Here is a 19,161-nt window from a genome sequence, read left to right as displayed (position 1 = left end):
TACGGTTGTGTTTCAGTGATGCCTTTGACTTGCAGCATGGTGTTGTCATCATCAGACTACAAGAGGGTCTTGATATCTCCCATATTCAAGACCCAGGTACAGTATTGTGTCATGCTGTGTTCTTCATTTTCCCAGGAGCACTCATTCAACACACTCATTCCTCACAATCAAGTGTGACATTCCTTAGTAGTACAGACATAGCTTCAGATGGAAGCTTAGCTTCAGTGGATAGCTTCAGATGGATTGAGCACACCCCCTTTCTAGCTATTCTATGGATTTTTTCACAGTAGTAAGGGTGCATCCGAAATGGCACACTATTCCCTGAAGTGCACTTATAAAGCGCTGAGATTTCCTTCTGTTATTATTACTTCTTTTGACCAGAGGTCTATTGTAGTGCACTATATAGGGAATATAGTTCCATTTCAGACGCAAGCCTAAGGACTAGATAAAGTGCTCTGAGATTTGTCTGATTGCCCCTTCTCCAGATGAGCTCCTGTCATCCCATGAGAAGAAGGACGCGGGTATGAAGGATGTAGTGGTGTCTGTCAACATGCTTGGTAAAGACTCCGAGGACAGTAACTCCTTTCCTCCATCCCTGATCACCAGTGCTCAAAACAGCCCTCTCATTCTCAGAGGTAATCTTTAGACTAGAATTAGTATATAGGCACAGTGCTTCACAGGTAATGTTGTAAAACAGAAATACTCAGATTAAGCCTATTCATGTCTTGAAGTCCACTTTTAGTCCAGTTGACTTATCCTGGGTTCAGGAAACCAGCTCCAAACAACCATAAACAGGCCTAACTCGCACCAAAGTAATTAATGTCTGCTGTTTATGCTCATTTGAAAAGCTACAATGTGTCTTGGTCAGTCCCTCCAGGATTTTCTAAATCAAGAATTCCCTGTATATTATGCAAGTGCTTTCAAATTTGACACTAATCTGAATATGCGCAGCGTGCCCGCCTTTGTGTGCCAATGCTGAAACAAGACGTGCAACATTTTAGTTCTGAAGCATATATGAGAATGTACCAATGACATGGAGGCAGTGGGTGCAGAGCAAGAACGACAAAAAATGTATAAAAAAAACTGGAAGGGCAAATGGGCTTGTGCTCTGCACAAGATAGAGCCCTCTGTGCATGTGCCTTGTTGTCATACAAAATGCCAGAATTGCCACAGCAAAGTTGAGCATTTTTGTCCACAAATATCACAAAAAAAAAATTTAAATCATGGATGCACTGCCTAGTATTCAACTGTGCATGCCCAGCTAGTGAGACATGTTTTCCTATGGGAAATTCTAACAGTCCACAGTCAATTACCGTCTTTGATAATAACTGTGTGACTGCCTTTGATGTGGTTGCTCCACAGAGACGAAGAGAAGCGCTAAGCCACTGAGCCTCACAGACCAAAGGCTTCTGGAGGCCAGCCAGCAGTTCAAGAAGAAGCAGTGCAAAGGCACAGTGGATGTGTGGTGGCTGTTTGATGACGGAGGTACAGTATGGCAAGTCAATGCTGTGATTATATTCGTATGCACCAAATGAATAGGCATTATATCCAACAGGAAAAGCTCATTTTCTGTTACAAAACACTTTGCTACAGTGAGCCCCAATGAATATGACCCAAGTGTCAACAATCAGATTGGACCCCAAAGAGTCGTCATTTATTACCATCATCCCTTATTTATCTGTTCCAAATGTTACAGGCTTGGCTCTGTTGATTCCGTACTTGCTCACGGAAAAAAAGAAGTGGAAGGACTGCAAAATCCGTCTTTTTATTGGTGGGAAGATCAACAGGATTGACCATGATCGCAGGGCGTGAGTTATCGTTCCTTCAGTCATGATGTGAGGTTGAGGAATCTATAATATAATCAAATATTTAGCAGCTGCTTTTATTCAAAGCGACTTTGCATGCATTCATTTTTTGTATGGGTGGCCCCAGCCGAAATCGAACCTCCGATCCTGGTATCGCAAGCGCCATGACCTATCAACTGAGTCTGAAAAATTTAGATACTTTCTCCTGTTTTTTAATAGAATGGCTGCTCTGCTCAGCAAGTTCAGGATAGATTTCTCTGCGATCTATGTGCTCGGGGACATCAACACCAAGCCAAAGAAACACAAGTAAGATGCCTGCTGTGTCAAGATCATACTCTATTTACATACTGTATAAATATTTTTAAAAAAAATGTATTTTAAGATTTGATCAGATAGAGAAAGAGGGTAACAGTAGGGTAAGATAGGGTGAGGTTGTACCATAGGGCAGTATACCAGATTCAAACCTATGCCAACACTGTAGATATGTGGCTGGAGGATGCGGCATTACTACTAAACCAGCCAGGCCACAAGATCATGTTCAACATGAAGTCATTTATAGGTCACTGAGAAGCCTCCGTCAAAGAAACTGTGCAATATGTGAAGTACAAAGAAACCATTAGCCTAGGACTATAATGACAATGTAATCATAATTATAATGCAATAATAATGACGTTCATTGTGTGTACCGTTTACCTGTCTCTTGTAGTGTGCTTAGCTTTGAGGAAATGATCGAGCCGTATAAGCTAAAGGAGGACGACATGGAGCAGGACGCTGCAGAAAGGTTGAAGGCTGAGGAGCCTTGGAGGATCTCAGACAACGAGCTGGAGCTCTACAGGGCCAAGGTCTGGATCTTTTTAAAAACAGATTTTTAAGTTCATTTCTAATTTTATTGAACAGATATAGAGGGAGGATGACACTGGGGAAAGTTAGAGGTTGTTTTATTTGCATATACAGTGGGGCAAAAAAGTTTTTAGTCAGCCACCAATTGTGCAAGTTCTCCCACTTAAAAAGATGAGAGAGGCCTGTAATTTTCATCATAGGTACACTTCAACTATGACAGACAAAATGAGGGAAAAACATCCTGAAAATCACATTGTAGGATTTGTAATGAATTTATTTGCAAATTATGGTGGAAAATAAGTATTTGGTCACCTACAAACAAGCAAGATTTCTGGCTCTCACAGACCTGTAACTTCTTCTTTAAGAGGCTCCTCTGTCCTCCACTCGTTACCTGTATTAATGGCACCTGTTTGAACTTGTTATCAGTATAAAAGACACCTGTCCACAACCTCAAAGAGTCACACTCCAAACTCCCTCGAACTGGGGCTCTACGCAAGATCTCACACCGTGGGGTCAAAATGATCACAAGAACGGTGAGCAAAAATCCCAGAACCACACAGGGGGACCTAGTGAATGACCTGCAGAGAGCTGGGACCAAAGTAACAAAGCCTACCATCAGTAACACACTACTCCGCCAGGGACTCAAATCCTGCAGTGCCAGACGTGTCCCCCCCTGCTTAAGCCAGTACATGTCCAGGCCCATCTGAAGTTTGCTAGAGAGCATTTGGATGATCCAGAAGAAGATTGGGAGAATGTCATATGGTCAGATGAAACCAAAATAGAACATTTTGGTAAAAACTCAACTCGTCGTGTTTGGAGGACAAAGAATGCTGAGTTGCATCCAAAGAACACCATACCTACTGTGAAGCATGGGGGTGGAAACATTATGCTTTGGGGCTGTTTTTCTGCAAAGGGACCAGGACGACTGATCCGTGTAAAGGAAAGAATGAATGGGGCCATGTATCGTGAGATTTTGCCATCAGCAAGGGCATTGAAGATGAAACGTGGCTGGGTCTTTCAGCATGACAATGATCCCAAACACACCGCCCGTGCAACGAAGGAGTGGCTTCGTAAGAAGAATTTCAAGGTCCTGGATTGGCCCAGCCAGTCTCCAGATCTCAACCCCATAGAAAATCTTTGGAGGGAGTTGAAAGTCTGTGTTGCCCAGCAACAGCCCCAAAACATCACTGCTCTAGAGGAGATCTGCATGGAGGAATGGGCCAAAATACCAGCAACAGTGTGTGAAAACCTTGTGAAGAATTACAGAAAACGTTTTACCTCAGTCATTGCCAACAAAGGGTATATAACAAAGTATTGAGATAAACTTTTGATATTGACCAAATACTTATTTTCCACCATAATTTGCAAATAAATTCATTAAAAATCCTACAATGTGATTTTCTGGATTTTTTTTTTTCATTTTATCTGGCATAGTTGAAGTGTACCTATGATGAAAATTACAGGCCACTCTCACCTTTTTAAGTCGGAGAACTTGCACAATTGGTGGCTGACTAAATACTTTTTTGCCCCACTGTATATATAACTAATATAAGCTGAGTTGTTCCTATTTATTTTTCCACAGACTAACCGACAGATCAGATTGAATGAATTGCTGAAAGAACACTCAAACTCAGCAAAACTCATCGTTATGTAAGTAGTTATAATATTACATTATGTCTAGAACACAAATATAAAGTGATGGTATTGAAATGGACTGTTGATCTATTTAATTATCTATTTAATACTGTCTGTCTGTTCGTCCGTCCTTCTGACCGACTGACTCATTCCCTGTCCAACAGGAGCATGCCATTGGCCCGGAAGGGAACGGTGTCCAGTGCCCTCTACATGTGCTGGTTGGAGACTCTGTCGAAAGACCTGCCTCCTATTCTCTTAGTACGAGGCAACCACCAGAGTGTCCTTACTTTTTACTCTTAAAATTCCTCGCACTCTCAATTTAACTGACCAAAACTGTTATATTAGGAATTTATAGAATGGGGGGGGGGGTGCTCAAAGTGCATGGGGATATTATGGAACTAATTGTGTACTAATTGCATTCCCTTTACATCAAGTATTATTAGTAGAAGTAGGCTACAGTACCATAAATAGTCTGTCATAACAATTCACAAGTACAGTAGACCTAATTGTAATGTCACATAACAATACTGCGGAGTGTCTAAATAAACACATTTTGCTAATTTATGTAGTTATACACTAGTCTGGGTACCTGTCTTTTTAGCTATCATTCCAGTCATTGCCACTCCTTTTCCAGCTAAACACACCTGTACTGAGATTTGCCATATGACACGGAGTACAAAGACTGTAGTGTAACCTAAACAGACTAGTACCCAGGCTAGTTACACATGTAGAATGCAGTAGGTCACATCCTCTTGGAGCCTCAATGCTGTGGTGAACTAAATTATTCCATGCTAAAATCACACACCAGTTAGCCGACTTGAATGCAGTCAGAGTGTTTTGACTTGTTTTTATTTATATATAATGCTTCTTTTAAATTACATTTAGTCAACTAATATGTAAGGGATGGGGGTTATAACAGGCCAATGAGAAATTGGTGTGGCTGTTTGTCGTTATGTATTATTTGACACCGGTTGGTTTTCATTGCCCCCTTGATGACGATAGCTAGATTGTTAGTATTATCTGAGATTTAAATATTTTAATTTTACATTGTGTTTCTTAAAAATGTTAAATATTCGTTTGGTCAATAATTAAGGTTCCATTAGATTTTTTTGTATCTGAACAATGGTTGTTTTCTGTATGTTGTCTTGTCTTTTTGATGACAGTCGTTACATTTTTTATTTAAAATGTAAAACAATCTTTAAAAGCAAAGCCTCTATATTCTTAAATAACATTGTTATAGCCTATTTTGTACATTATGAAATTAACATCAACCACAAACAGTCATGTGTGATTTGTAATCTGGTTCGGCCACAAAATAAATCATGCTCACTTGCAATACTAGGATTTGTGTGGTACGTCAGTCTGAAATGTATTTCGTATCTGAAGAATTTGTATAAATTAAGCATAACATTGAATATACTGTTACACATAAGCATCAAAAGCATTGGAAAATAAGCGCACTAAAGCTTAGACTTTGGGCCAGTTAAATTGTGTTTGAGTGTAATAAGCATGTCTTGCCAGCGTCGCTGTTGCATTTGCTCCTGAATTATACAACCATTTGGGCCAGTCTCGGGAGGACTACAGACCGCAGGCACGTACTAAGGTTAGTGGTTGAAAGTGCCTTATTTCGTTGGTTTTATCTAGTGACACTCGATATAGGTTACATGTCGGGTGAAAGCTATATAATTGTTTTGCGTGACAAGTTGCATTTGTTTATATATATATTTCCTCTCGTATCGCCTATAGCTTAAACATGGAGTTGTGACATAACCGGAGTCCTGTAGCCAAAATAATAATATTTGTCAAAAGCAGTACAGCATTGTTATAGTTGCCGGACAGGCAACATCTTAAGAATCTTGAAATATCCATGTGTTTAAAAGATTGCAACATATCTTTTGAAGGGGCTAAGGTCTACCAAATATAAACAAAGTTACATCATGTGAAAGGGCATTATTACATGTGATTGACGTCGGATGGACCAATGAGAATGTGGAAAAAACACCTACTGTAGCAGTTAGTCTGCACTTCGTTGTTTCATAGCTAAATTCTCCACTTGCTACTCTGTCACTGTTGTGGGGTCAAAGTCCCATTCCTACAACGAGAGTTTGCGTTGTACACAGCGTCGAGTTGTACAGCAGACTGTTCTTAATTTCTACAGACTCACACGTGGCTAACGGAACCATTGCGGAAAATCTAGCTACAAATCGACAAATATACTTTCTACTGAGCAATACATTACATGATGTTATACAAACATGAATTGTGTTATCAGATAGTAATTTTGCCCTCGTAGAACATAGATTACAGCGGCTAGAGGTTCTGAGTACTGCTGTTTTCCCATTCAATTTGATCATTATTGCACCCACCTGGTGTCCCAGCTCTACTAGTACATATTGGGAAGAATGGCATTTATTCCATATACTAACTGTCCACTAGACTACAGAATCTATAGCAATAACTAACGTTAGCAATGGGAATATGACATGAGAGAGAGGGTGGAACAAAGTCATTGGTTGCCTAGATTTCATTTTTATGATTTTTTTCCCTTTATTAAAAACACCAAAAACTACAAAGAACCCTCTCTCTCTTAAAATAAAATCGAACACTCTCCACCCCATCATCTCTGTTTTCTCTTCACCACTCCTCTCCTAACTTCCCCCTAAATGTTTTCTCCTTTCTCTTCTCATGAAAAGTAAAACATTGTGTCTGTAGATAGATATGAAATTGTGGATATGTTTGGATAGGCTTAAGTAGTATGCTAATGGGTAAAACAACCCTAACCCTTGTTTGATTGGTTAGTCTTTAGTCCTAGATGTGCTTTATCTGCTGTATTTAGATGGGTGTGTGTGTGTGTTAACTCCCACTGAGGTAACTTTTAATTTTATTTATTTTTTACATTTGTGTAAATCTCCTCTGCATCCTATTCTGTGAGGGACAGACCACACCACAAATATAATAGGATTTTGAGAGTTTTCTTTGTCAGATGCCACACGTAGAATGGAAATGTTTAATGTACTATAGATAATCATAGAAAACAATCTTTATTTTGATAGTATTCTGGAATAATTTCATTGCCTACAGTATGGTCTGGTTTCCCAGACTCAGATTACACATTGTCCTTGACAAAATACCATGCTCAATATAAATTCAATATAAAATTGTTTATTTGTCCTGGACTAGGCTTAAGACAGAAGAGGAGAAGAAGAGGGTGAGATGGAATATACAGTATTTAGCTTAGGTACAAGAATGCTAGGGGGTGCAGGGAGGGGCTAGGGGTAGGCACGCCCAATGTCCTCAGCCCCAGTCCAGGATCAGCAGCACGTCCAAGTAGGCTTGGGCCAGGCACATCCAGGAGTTATTAGATGTAGAAAAGGAAAAAAGAAGGGGGTTAGTGGGAACATGCTTTGTTACATCAGATAAGACACAGTGCACCAGCTGAGGCAAGCTGATCAAGGCCTCTAGAAAAATATAAACTATTGCAGCATAAACAACGGAGACTGGAACAGGGGGACCGAGAGACAATGTGGCCCCTTCCAACGCCACCCCTGCTTGCAACAAGCCAGGGACTCAGCCCCCGTAATAGTCAGTGGTATGGAATCCCAGTTGAGAGTGTGGAGCCGACCAAGCAGAGAGAGCAAGGATAGTTCATCAGTCCAGTACCTTGGGACCTGATGCCTCTGCTTGGCTCTCAGCATTAAGGCATTAGTGAACTAGCGCCCTGTCCAGGGGGTATAGTTTACTTGTACATCAAGCTGCCTTACATGACAGAAACAGGATATAGACTTCTGCCATATGGGCCATTCATGCTCAGACAAGGATTATTTGTCCAAGGCGTAGGTACGTAACGTGATTCTCTCACATAAGAGGTCTGTAGAAAAAATCCCTGTATTCATCTATTTTCTTAGATATTGGGGGAACAAGGAGTCCTGCATCTTGTGGTTCTCTTCTGTTGTTCTCTTTCTAACACATACCCTTCTGCGATAGGTTAATTAGCAATCAGACCACACATAAAATGATTCGAATCTGCACCAATTTTCAATATAAATCCACAAGAACATAGAGGATTAGCTGATTGAGCAGCTCAAACAGCTCCCCTATTGATCTTGTTTAGGCCATACAAATTTAATTTACTATGTAATGGATATATAATAGTAAAATAAAAAAAATGGTGATTCGTTGAATTCATATGATTCTTTTGTGATGAATTGAATGATGTGCTTCGCCATTGTAGTAGTAGAACTAGTAGTAGTTCGGTTAAATAGCGATTAATCAAAATTATCATTTGTGAATCGCAAACAGTGACAGGAAAATATTTAGCTTTCGTCTTCCTTTCAAATTGTATATATTTTGTACATAATTAAGTTGATGGTAGTCGTCAGCCTGAAGTAAATACTTCTGAAGACAATCGGCTCTGTGATGCATGCTGAACATTTTTCTAACTTTTTCCCCAAAAACCTTCACAATTAAATGTTGACTTCTAAGTAGGCCTACCTGGCAGAATAATATAATGAAGATATGTATCAATCAGGCGCACATTTGTTTTGCATACTCTTCCATCACATGTGCAGTACAGATACTTGACAGAAACACCTGACACCAATATAGTGGATTAGGGGGGTCCCTGTGAATGTCATTCCAAAACCATTATACTGTTACAAACTTTGCTATATGAGCCATGATCGTTTGGATAGTAACCAAAAGGTTGCTGTTTTGAATCCCTGAGCCAACTAGGTATGGCCTTAAGGACATTAAAATGATCATACCTACACTAGCCTACAACACCACAATGCAATGAATATTTGCATTATTGTTTTCAAGTGAGTACAATTCTAGTCTAGGCTGTAAACTGAAGTGAAAGTGTAATTTGAATAATGGCACAAAATCCCTGTTATTTGAATGCTTCATTCCATTTGGGCAGTTGTGGGTCTACTCTTGACAGATTAGAAAGTCTAGAAGGGCACAGTGCAGGACAGTCTGTATTTTTGCTACTGATGTGCTGTTTGTTGCCGATCATCATTCTCCCAAGTCATCCTATATAGTGCAGCCACATAGGCCTATGCTCTCAGCAGGCCCAGTTATTCATGAAACCTGAACACCATTCTGCCTCCTTCCCGATCCGAGCAGCTCTTCCTTGACCTAGAACCTAACGCTTCAATACAGCCTAAATATTTGTTGTTTACCTTTTTATGTGTGGCATAAGGCTACTTCAGAAGTCTCCTGTAGGCTACCTGCACATGTTCATCCACTCCACTCTAATATAATTCTAGCATCCAAACTGCGGACCAGCCATTCGATGAATGGAAAGTGACATCTGTTACACCAAAAAGTTTGACATTCGGAAATCGTCAAGCCAAACCTTTGATACGGAGTAGGGAGTGATGTATTTTATTTTTTGTCGAGATATGGTATGTCAATTTGATTGTGGTGTTGAAAACGCAAACCATGAAGAAGCGCTCAAAGTCGGGTATGCAGTTATGCGTTGCTTATGGTAGTTGTGGTGCAATGGCACAGAAACCTGATGGCGGCATCAGATGGTTGCATATATTTTGTATAATTATAAATATAGCATCAAAATGTTGAAAATTGAATTTCTCCCTAGCTGATAATTGTCTGCAGCCGGCTCTGATCAAAGTGTAATGAGACAGGCAACGAGAGTGAGGTCGTCGGTGATGGTCGGAGTACCCTCAATCATCTGGTTTGTAGCCCTGTGTGGAATCGACTGTGCCACAAAACCAAGCTGAAATGGTCAAGTCAATATCCTTGTTTATAAACACAGGGTTGCTACAGTTATTGTTATTTGTGGTGGTAATCATTATTTTTGAGTTAATTCTGAGGGGGGAGCGTTTGCAATTTTTTGACATTACAAGGGAAGGGTCATGTTCAAATATTTTTAACATTGGAGAGTAGGGTTGGGCGATAAATCAATATCAATAATTAGAGGGAATGTCTTCCCTCAATAACGATATAAAAACGTTTAGATTCATTTTCGATAATGTCGATATAGAATAATTAGGTACAGCAGTCCATTTCACCTCTGACACAGCAGGAACGTGCGGAGAAGTGACAATATACACGTGGAGAGGTATACGCCCACTAAAAACAACTTAGCACCTTGAGTGATGGAGTAGCCACTAACCACAAAAAGGTGTGATGTAGGCGAAAACAGTGGCAGTTATAGCCATGGAGAAGGAGCAGCTTCCAACAAAGTAATTATTGATAAAAAGGGTTAAACTGTTTCAGTAATTAGTAAGTGGTTTTGCTTTTTGAAGTCCGACAAAGAGCAGACCAATGTCCGGTGCAAATTGTGCCGTAGATGGGTGGCTACGAAGTCTGGTAATACGACAAATCTTTTTCAACATCTGAAGCAAAATCACTCTTCGGAACGTGCAGGAAGTTTCAGTTTGCTCCACGGTATTGATAAATGCCCCTCAAGCACCAGCCAATCTAGGTATGTTTGCCCAATAAGCAGTCAACACTGACAGCGTTTATGCCCTGCAAGCAAACATTGAAAAAACAAAGACATCGTTTATGCTATTATGCATCGCATTGCTAATGACATGCTAATTAGCATAGTCAAAAAGGAATGTTTCAAGAGGCTTATCAATTTAATTGACCCCAATTTTCCTTAAAGTATAATTTTATGTGTAGCTCACAGAATTTAAAAAAATGTAACCTTTATTTAAACTAGGCAAGTGTCACGACTTCTACCGAAGTCAATGCCTCACCTTGTTCGGGCGGTGCTCGGCGGTCGACGTCACCGGTCTTCTAGCCATCATTGATCTATGTTTCATTTTCCATTGGTTTTGTCTTGTCTTCTTACACACCTGGTTCCAAATCCCATTCATTATATGTTGTGTATTTAACCCTCTGTTTCCCCTCATGTCCTTGTCAGAGATGGTTTATTGTTATTTTCGTGTTTCATGGATTGGTGTGCGACGGGTTCTTGTACCCACATTTATTTTATTATGGACTTTGATTTTGGAGTTTGTGTTTTAAGTTATTAAAATACTCCATTTATACCAAGTTTGATTCTCCTGCGCCTGACTTCCCTGCCACCTACATACACGACATGACAGCAAGTCAGTTAATAACAACTTCTTATTTACAATGACGGCCTATCGGGGAACAGTGGGTTAACTGCTTTGTTCAGGGGTGGAATGACAGATTTTTAACTTGTCAGCTCGGGGATTCGATCTAGCAACCTTTCGGTTACTGGCCCAACGCTCTAATGCTCAGGCATTAGGCATTCTTGAGTCTGAAGCAGACATGCACCTTTTAAACATTATTTGATAATTATCGTTATCGAATTAAAAAATATATAGATTGTGACAATTTATTTGCCATATCGAACAGCCCTATTGGAGAGGGTGGTGCATTTTTTTTTGTGGTGCATTTTTGTGTGGTGCATTTTTTTTGTGACAACTCCAGCCAAGCTTTCCCTTAAGGGTATAACATTACAATAGTATAGCTAATAGGCTATGTGTTTGTAGATCGTCTGAGGTGAATGAACTTACAGCAGCCAAGGTGATAATGGAATTTTAAAGTTTAATTAATTCTATAGAAATGCAGCAAATGAGCTTCAACTTTCCAAACCCAAATTATCACCCTGAATATCAGTCAGTTAATATGATCTTCATGAATTATGTGCTATTTTTGATTACATAAATGCTTCAAAATACTGAAAAAGTGATGTCTGCAAAAGAAAAGCGCTCTACAAATGTAATTTATTATTATTATTGTTAGCTGATGAAGATTATCTCATAGAACAAAACATATAAACTCTCCTAAGCCTGTGTTTCCACAGACCTTATTTTCGGCGTTTATCCAAAAACCCTCCGAAACCCCATTCATTTCCCCATAGGCTTTGGCCAATGATCCATAGTGGAGTTAGCCTCCACTATACCGCTTTCACGTGTTAGTCAGAACTAGGACATTTCCAACTTTGAACTCGGCACAACCAGTTAGCAAGTCAGAAAGTTGTGAGGTTCCTAGTTGCGACCAGCACATGAACGCGGCATTAATCCCAGTTAGTAAATTGCTAGACATAGGCAAATTGATGTAGGCCTACTTCTTTTATTCAATCTCAGTCTCAAGTAACCGAATATCACATACACACATGAGTAAAGATTTGTTTAATTAAACCTTTATTTATCCAGGAAGTCCCATTGAGGTCAGAATGCCTATTTTACAAGCGAGACCTGGCCATTGAGGTCAGAATACCTATTTTACAAGCGAGACCTGGCCAAGAAGGCAGCTCAATAAAAACACATACAGTATATTAAACACATGGCAGTGCATACACAGCATAGCAAAACATAAAATAAACTATGTTCTATCATATTCATACAGGTATACTATCACACTCAAATGGCAAATATTCAGATGAGTCCCAAAGAGGAGCTGTTGGAGAGATTCCTGGATTATGCTTCCAGAGGAGACCTGGCAAAAGTCTCTGGGATGATCTCTCATTCCAGCTTTTTGGTCAATGAAAGTGGGGAGAATGGCTGGACTGCGTTGATGCTAGCTGCAAGGAATGGACACACTGATATTGTAGACAATCTACTTTCAAATGGGTAAATATCAAAACATACTGAACAAAAATTACATGGATACATGAGATTATTACAGCTGTTTTACATTGTCTAAATATTACTTTCTAAGTAAGTAAGTGAGAACTATTACTCAATTGTGTATGTTTTTGTTGTCACAGGAGATTGTAGGTCTATTAGGATAAAATCATATTTCAAACAAGTACTCATGGAATGTCAATCTTGAACACTACATATATATCATAGAAATCAAGTTATTTTTGTATTTGAAAATGGCATGGGATGCATTTGTTTGTTTATGTTTTTATGGTGGCCCACTTTGAGTATTCACATCTTAGAGAGTGTGCCTTTAAATGTTTAAACATATGGTTAAAATAACTGCAGGGAAGGGGCCTCCCGGGTGGCGCAGTGGTTAAGGGCGCTGTAATGCAGCGCCAGCTATGCCACCAGAGACCCCAGAGCCCAGGCTCTGTCGTTACCGGCTGCGACCGGGAGGTCTGTGGGGCGACGCACAATTGGCCTAGCGTCGTCCAGCTTAGGGAGGGCCTGGCCGGAGGGAGGGCCTGGCCTCATCGTGCACCAGTGACCCCCATGGTGGGCCGGGCGCAGTGCAAGGTTGCCAGGTGCAAAGTGTTTCCTTTCCTGCACATTGGTGCAGCTGGCTTCCGGGTTGGATGCACGCTGTGTAAAAAAGCAGTGCGGCTTGGGTTGTGTATCGGAGGACGCATGACTTTCAACCTTCGTCTCCCCCGAGTTGTAGCCATGAGACAAGTAGCCTCTAACAATTGGATACCACGATATTGGGGAGAAAAGGGTGTAAAAAAAATATATATATATTTTTAAATAACACACCGTAGCAAAATGTTTCCCAATGGAAAATGTTTTGTAATGAAAACAAGAGTTTCTATTATACGAATTCAGGTATGTCCCTCCCCATTTTGTCCTGTTTGCTTCCATTTGGTTCCTAGTGAATGAATGACCTGATAACGGATGATTAACCATGTAAACATGAAGATAACATCAGTGTGTACTGATCACACTTCTCTTTCCCTCAAGGTGTGATATGTTTTTAGTCAATAAATCTGCTCAAACTGCCTATGACATTGCCAAATTCTGGGGACACCGACATATTGCCAGGTTATTGGCAAAGACTGAGAACAAATGTCAACGGATTCTACCCAGCGACAGAATGGAAGAGCATGAAAACTACTTCACCAGAGAAGTTTTCAACAGAATGAGTGAAAAGAGGTCTGACAGCAAGTGGCTAGAAGCAAAACAGTCTTCTCCAGACACCGTGTTCATCTTGTTCTTTAACTTGAATCCTCTTGTGTCTGCTTCCGAGGAGAGCAAAACAGCCCATCCAGGTATAAAACTGTGTCGACTTGATGCAAGCTCGGTTAATAAAGAACTACTTCAAAAATCTGGAACAACAGTCATCTTCCTCGGAGTAGAGAAGCAGAGAAGCTCCTCATCCTCTCCTCCAAAAGAAGGGAATGAACCCACTGCTTGGTTTGCTCTCAATACTGATGACAATCCCATGGATCATCTCCAACTCACCAATCCAAATAGCTTCTTCCTCAAACCACCCATGCCAGGTCTTCTGAAACTTAGTGAGGCTGAGGCTGGTGAGTATTTCTCTGGGAGGTTCTTCATCAAAATATTATTGAAACCCCCCCCAAAAAAAATGATGATCCCTTTTCCCCTCAGGAATCATAGCTCAAGCCAGCTCTGTCCTCGCTTGGCACAACCGATACAGCTTCTGCCCAACATGTGGGAGTAACACTAATGTGGAGGAAGGAGGCTATAAGAGGACCTGCTTCAACAAAGACTGCAGAAGCCGACAAGGCATCCACAACACTTGTTACCCACGAGTTGGTAAAGAGCCTCCTGTTTTTGAATTTGTTAATTGAAACTGAACTACTGCATGTTTTTTTCTCTTAATCATTATTATAATGTTCTAACCTCAATATCAGGTCAAAATGATCTGACTTATGTAATGTGTTGTGTTATGCATGCAGATCCTGTGGTGATCATGTTGGTCATTCACCCAGATGGCAACCAATGCTTATTGGGTAGAAAGAAGACTTTTCCTGCTGGGATGTTTTCATGTCTTGCTGGATTCATTGAACCAGGTAGTTTATCTAAACACACTAAACAAAACACTTAATATTTAGTCTGATTTTGGAGTGTGCAGATAGATGTCAGTGACATCTCTCTATGCAGGTGAGGCCATTGAGGATGCAGTAAGGAGAGAGACGGAGGAGGAGAGTGGGGTCAAAGTGGGTCCTGTTCAGTATGTGTCATGTCAGCCCTGGCCAATGCCCTCCTCACTAATGATTGGATGCCTGGCTGTTGCCATGTCAACAGACATCAAAGTCGATGAAAAGGAAATTGAAGAGGCTCGTTGGTTTACACGGCAACAGGTAAATGCTACTTTTCCTAATCTGTGATTTACATGTTATAACATAGGGCTAGATGGAAACAAAACATCACCTGAATGTAATAAGAGGTGATTGAAGTCATGTAAACTATGTCAGTGAACTTGTATTGTTACAATGTATTAACTCAGTGCTATGTCTGTGTAATGCAGGTTATAGATGTCATTGTCAAGGGAACAAAACCAGCTTTTACCGTGCCGCCAAGACAGGCCATTGCACATCAGTTGGTGAAACATTGGATTGGTATGAGCTCAAATCTTTAAACCTAATGAAGGGCACTTCTCCAGAATGGATTACACCACTAAATGTAATTTATAATGAAATACAATAGAAAAATCTATTAATGAATTATCAAAACATTCTCATGTCTGATTTTCCATCCAATCAAAGTAGTGTTTACTATAACGCCTAAGGTATTATCACATTTAGACATTTAAATTGTCATAAAGTGATCAAAGTAGATTTTTATTTTATTTCCACGATGCCTTATATATGAACACGACTAATCTATAATTTTATATGGAATACTTTTTCATCATTGCAGTATTTTAATTGGAGAAAAGTATGTCAAGAAAAAGTAGGCATTTTAAAGGGATAATCGAGCCCAGAAAAAATTGAAACTCCAGTCAATTTTGTGAAAGCCTATGATCCATCAGTGAGTACAATAAAAATCTTACCCATGATTTAACTTCTAAGTGGTCCGTCTGTGAAATTAGGAAATTGTGTAGGAACGTGTCATAGCTAGCTACATGGTTCTCGTCACTGGAGATAACACACTATCACATTTCATAACACTTAGAAAAAAATACCTGCACTTCATCGCCAAATCAGCCAATAGATGGTATGGAACACATCTATCCGTTTATATGGTCATTACAAAGTATATATTTAAATCAAACAGTGTACCAAATTATTCAACTCAGTTTTTCGAGTACCATCTCGCAATGCGATTTTGTTTGTATCGGGGAAATATGAGAAAGGGTCGTTGTTGCCATAGCAACATACTATATCCACTGCTCTGGGCAGAGGCGAACTGCAAGTTGAACTCTGTGACATGGACTCCTAAATTGATAGTGCAGTTTGTTTAGGCGATTTTACAGTTAGGTAGCTACTTCACATTCTGATATTGACTTTGGTATTATTGTGTCTACCGACATTTGATAGCTAGCCCAGAGAGAGAGCATTGGGTTGTGTAGTCAACTTGAGCTACAACAGATTTCCACAATGATTTTCACATGTTGCTACCAACCTTCTAATTTAAACAAAAAAAAATGTAATTCATAAAAATATTGTTTTCACATATAAGTTTTTTAACACTGTTAATCATAGGAATTAGTGGTTTTATCAGCAAAACAGCAGCCATCTCCTTCGGCACCATTATCATGATTGGACTCAGAAATAACATTTACAAAATACTTTTTTTTAAATATGACAATTCCAGGGCAATTGTATTCACTCAGAAAAAATAATCTCATAATGATTCAGGAATATATTATTTTTGTTATTCACTATGGATGTCTTGACAAGGTGATTAAATTCAATCAAAAATATTTGTAATGTTGGTATAGAATTCTGGAATTTTTGTTTGTGTATAAAGTATTTGGCAACAAGAAATTCACAATCATTTCAATGATCTTGTTATCATTGCAATAGTAACATATTCTTCATGTCAAAAACACAGTGTTCAAAAAGGTAAATAAGTATTCTGCAAGGTTTTTCCAAAAATCTTGCAAAAAGTGAGTTGGATGTTCACCTTCTTTTTAGCAGAAAATGCAAATATCAACAAATGTGGACAACATAGAATTACATGGATATATCTTATGTAGAGTTTTAAAGTGCACTTCCTTAACTGTGTGTATATATATATACAATAAGGCATCAAGCAAGCTTTTTTTCAGACAATGTCAGGAATAAGCATGTTCCGGAAAATGTTTCCCCTAGGCGTAAATTGTTTCTGTGAATGGAAAATGTGCCTTGTGTATTTGTACAATAAGATTTCTCATGTAAGCCCACGCCTTCCAAACTGATTTCTGGATAAGCTCTGTGATCATCACCAAAGCTAAGATGAGTTTTCATTAGTGTAGTTAAACCACTGGGAATGTCTTTGATCACAGAAATAAACTCTCTGAAAGGTATTGTAAACTCATTCAATGTTATAAATTGTTCATATGAAAGAATATTTTTGTTGTCAAAAATACATATTGTACAGGCAGTCAATTAGCGCTTGCAGTTGCGTCACAAATCGCTTAGCAACCGCACCAAGCATCAGTCTGAAAGTCCTCCAATCGTCTATATGGCTTGCTGCGTTTTGCTACCACCCGAAACTTTGACTATTAATTCGTTTTTCTAAGGACCCAGGCTAACTCAAATGCTAACATGTAAGTTATGTTTGCTAGTTAGCTAACTGTACATACTCTATAGCTACAGTAGCTAGCTACGTGAATTCACCAGCTTGCTAACTTCATTTTAGCTAACGTCAGTTAGCTATCTTGTTGGATTTATCATTCTTACTCCAAATGCATTAGTTAGGTAGCTAGCTAACAGCCATGGAAGAGGGTGAAATTATTAGCTAGCACTTCCAGCGGTCAAAGAAGGGAGAGTAGGCTACTGTTACCCTGGATATGGCCGGTAACTTTGTTGGAGGACATTATTAAACTATTCCCCAGTTCCAGAGAAAAACGGAGGCTATAGCAACATCTCTGTTTCTTTGTAATGTTTTCTGTCCCTCAGATACAGTATACAGGGCCGTCAAACCCTGCTGGGTGTGCAGGCTTCTATTCAAGGCCAGCACTAACACACCTGATTCAATCTATCAAACCGATTTTTTAAACCTTTATTTATTTAACTAGTCAGTTAAGAACAAACTCTTATTTACAATGACGGACTACCCCGGCCAAACTCGGACGACGCTGGGCCAATTGTGCACCTCCCTATGGGACTCCCAATCACGGCCAGATTTGATGCAGCCTGGATTCGAACCAAGTACTGCAGTGACACCTCTTGCACTGAGATGCAGTGTCCTAGACCATTAGCCTTAAGGGCATTTCCAATGGATCCCTTGAAATTGTGCATTTGAAGCAGAGAAGAGCTTACAGTTGAAGTCGGAAGTTTACATATACTCAGGTTGGAGTCATTAAAACAGATTATTTCACTTATAATTCACTGAAAAAATTATAGACCTCCACAAGTCTGGTTCATCCTTGGGAGCAATTTCCAAACGCCTGAAGGTACCACGTTCATCTGTACAAACAATAGTATGCAAGTATAAAAACCATGGGACCATACAGTCGTCATACCATTCAGGAAGGAGACAGGTTCCGTCTCCTAGAGTTGAACATACTTTGGTGCGAAAAGTGCAAATCAATCCCAGAACAACACAAAGGACCTTGTGAAAATGCTGGAGGAAATGGGTACAAAAGTATCTATATCCACAGTAAAACAAGTCCTATATCGACATAACCTGAAAGGCCGTTCAGCAAGGAAGAAGCCACTGCTCCAAAACCGCCATTAAAAAAAGCCAGACTACGGTTTGCAACTGCACATGGGGACAAAGATTGTACTTTTTGGAAAAATGTCCTCTGGTCTGATGAAACAAAAATAGAACTGTTTGGCCATAATGACCATCATTCTGTTTGGAAGGAAAAGGGGGAGGCTTGCAAGCCGAATAACCCCATCCCAACCGTGAAGCACGGGGGTGGCAGCATCATGTTGTGGGGGTGCTTTGCTCCAAGAGGAACTGGTGCACTTCACAAAATAGATGGCATCATGAGGAAAGAAAAATTATGTGGATATATTGAAGCAACATCTCAAGACATCAGTCTTCAGCAAATGGGTCTTCCAAATGACTCAAAGCATACTTCTAAAGTTGTGGCAAAATAGCTGAAGGACAACAAA

General features: G+C 39.7%; 2 protein-coding genes across 2 annotated transcripts in view; both read left to right on the top strand.

The window, feature by feature from the left end:
* The window catches only part of LOC118393615 (solute carrier family 12 member 2), a 42,366-nt gene extending 36,745 nt beyond the window's left edge, over positions 1 to 5,621 (top strand). Inside the window, exons 19-26 of the mRNA XM_035786451.1 lie at positions 17 to 96; positions 486 to 635; positions 1,363 to 1,485; positions 1,697 to 1,808; positions 2,025 to 2,111; positions 2,512 to 2,647; positions 4,228 to 4,295; positions 4,445 to 5,621. Of these exons, the coding sequence (XP_035642344.1) occupies positions 17 to 96; positions 486 to 635; positions 1,363 to 1,485; positions 1,697 to 1,808; positions 2,025 to 2,111; positions 2,512 to 2,647; positions 4,228 to 4,295; positions 4,445 to 4,580 (892 nt within the window). The 3' untranslated portion in view covers positions 4,581 to 5,621. The remainder of the gene's footprint in view (positions 1 to 16; positions 97 to 485; positions 636 to 1,362; positions 1,486 to 1,696; positions 1,809 to 2,024; positions 2,112 to 2,511; positions 2,648 to 4,227; positions 4,296 to 4,444) is intronic.
* Positions 5,622 to 5,738: 117 nt separating this feature from the next.
* On the top strand, positions 5,739 to 15,950 carry nudt12 (nudix (nucleoside diphosphate linked moiety X)-type motif 12). The gene is made up of 7 exons (XM_035786452.1): positions 5,739 to 5,883; positions 12,630 to 12,853; positions 13,886 to 14,454; positions 14,537 to 14,704; positions 14,848 to 14,961; positions 15,053 to 15,252; positions 15,420 to 15,950. Exons 2-7 carry the CDS (start codon positions 12,648 to 12,650, stop codon positions 15,528 to 15,530), a joined length of 1,368 nt encoding a protein of 455 aa, XP_035642345.1. The 5' UTR covers positions 5,739 to 5,883; positions 12,630 to 12,647; the 3' UTR covers positions 15,531 to 15,950.
* Positions 15,951 to 19,161: the final 3,211 nt, after the last annotated feature.

This window comes from Oncorhynchus keta, chromosome 14, assembly GCF_023373465.1.
Source record: "Oncorhynchus keta strain PuntledgeMale-10-30-2019 chromosome 14, Oket_V2, whole genome shotgun sequence".
NCBI lineage: Eukaryota > Metazoa > Chordata > Actinopteri > Salmoniformes > Salmonidae > Oncorhynchus > Oncorhynchus keta.
Note: the sequence above shows the minus strand (reverse complement) of the source record. Positions and strands in the feature narration are given on the sequence as shown.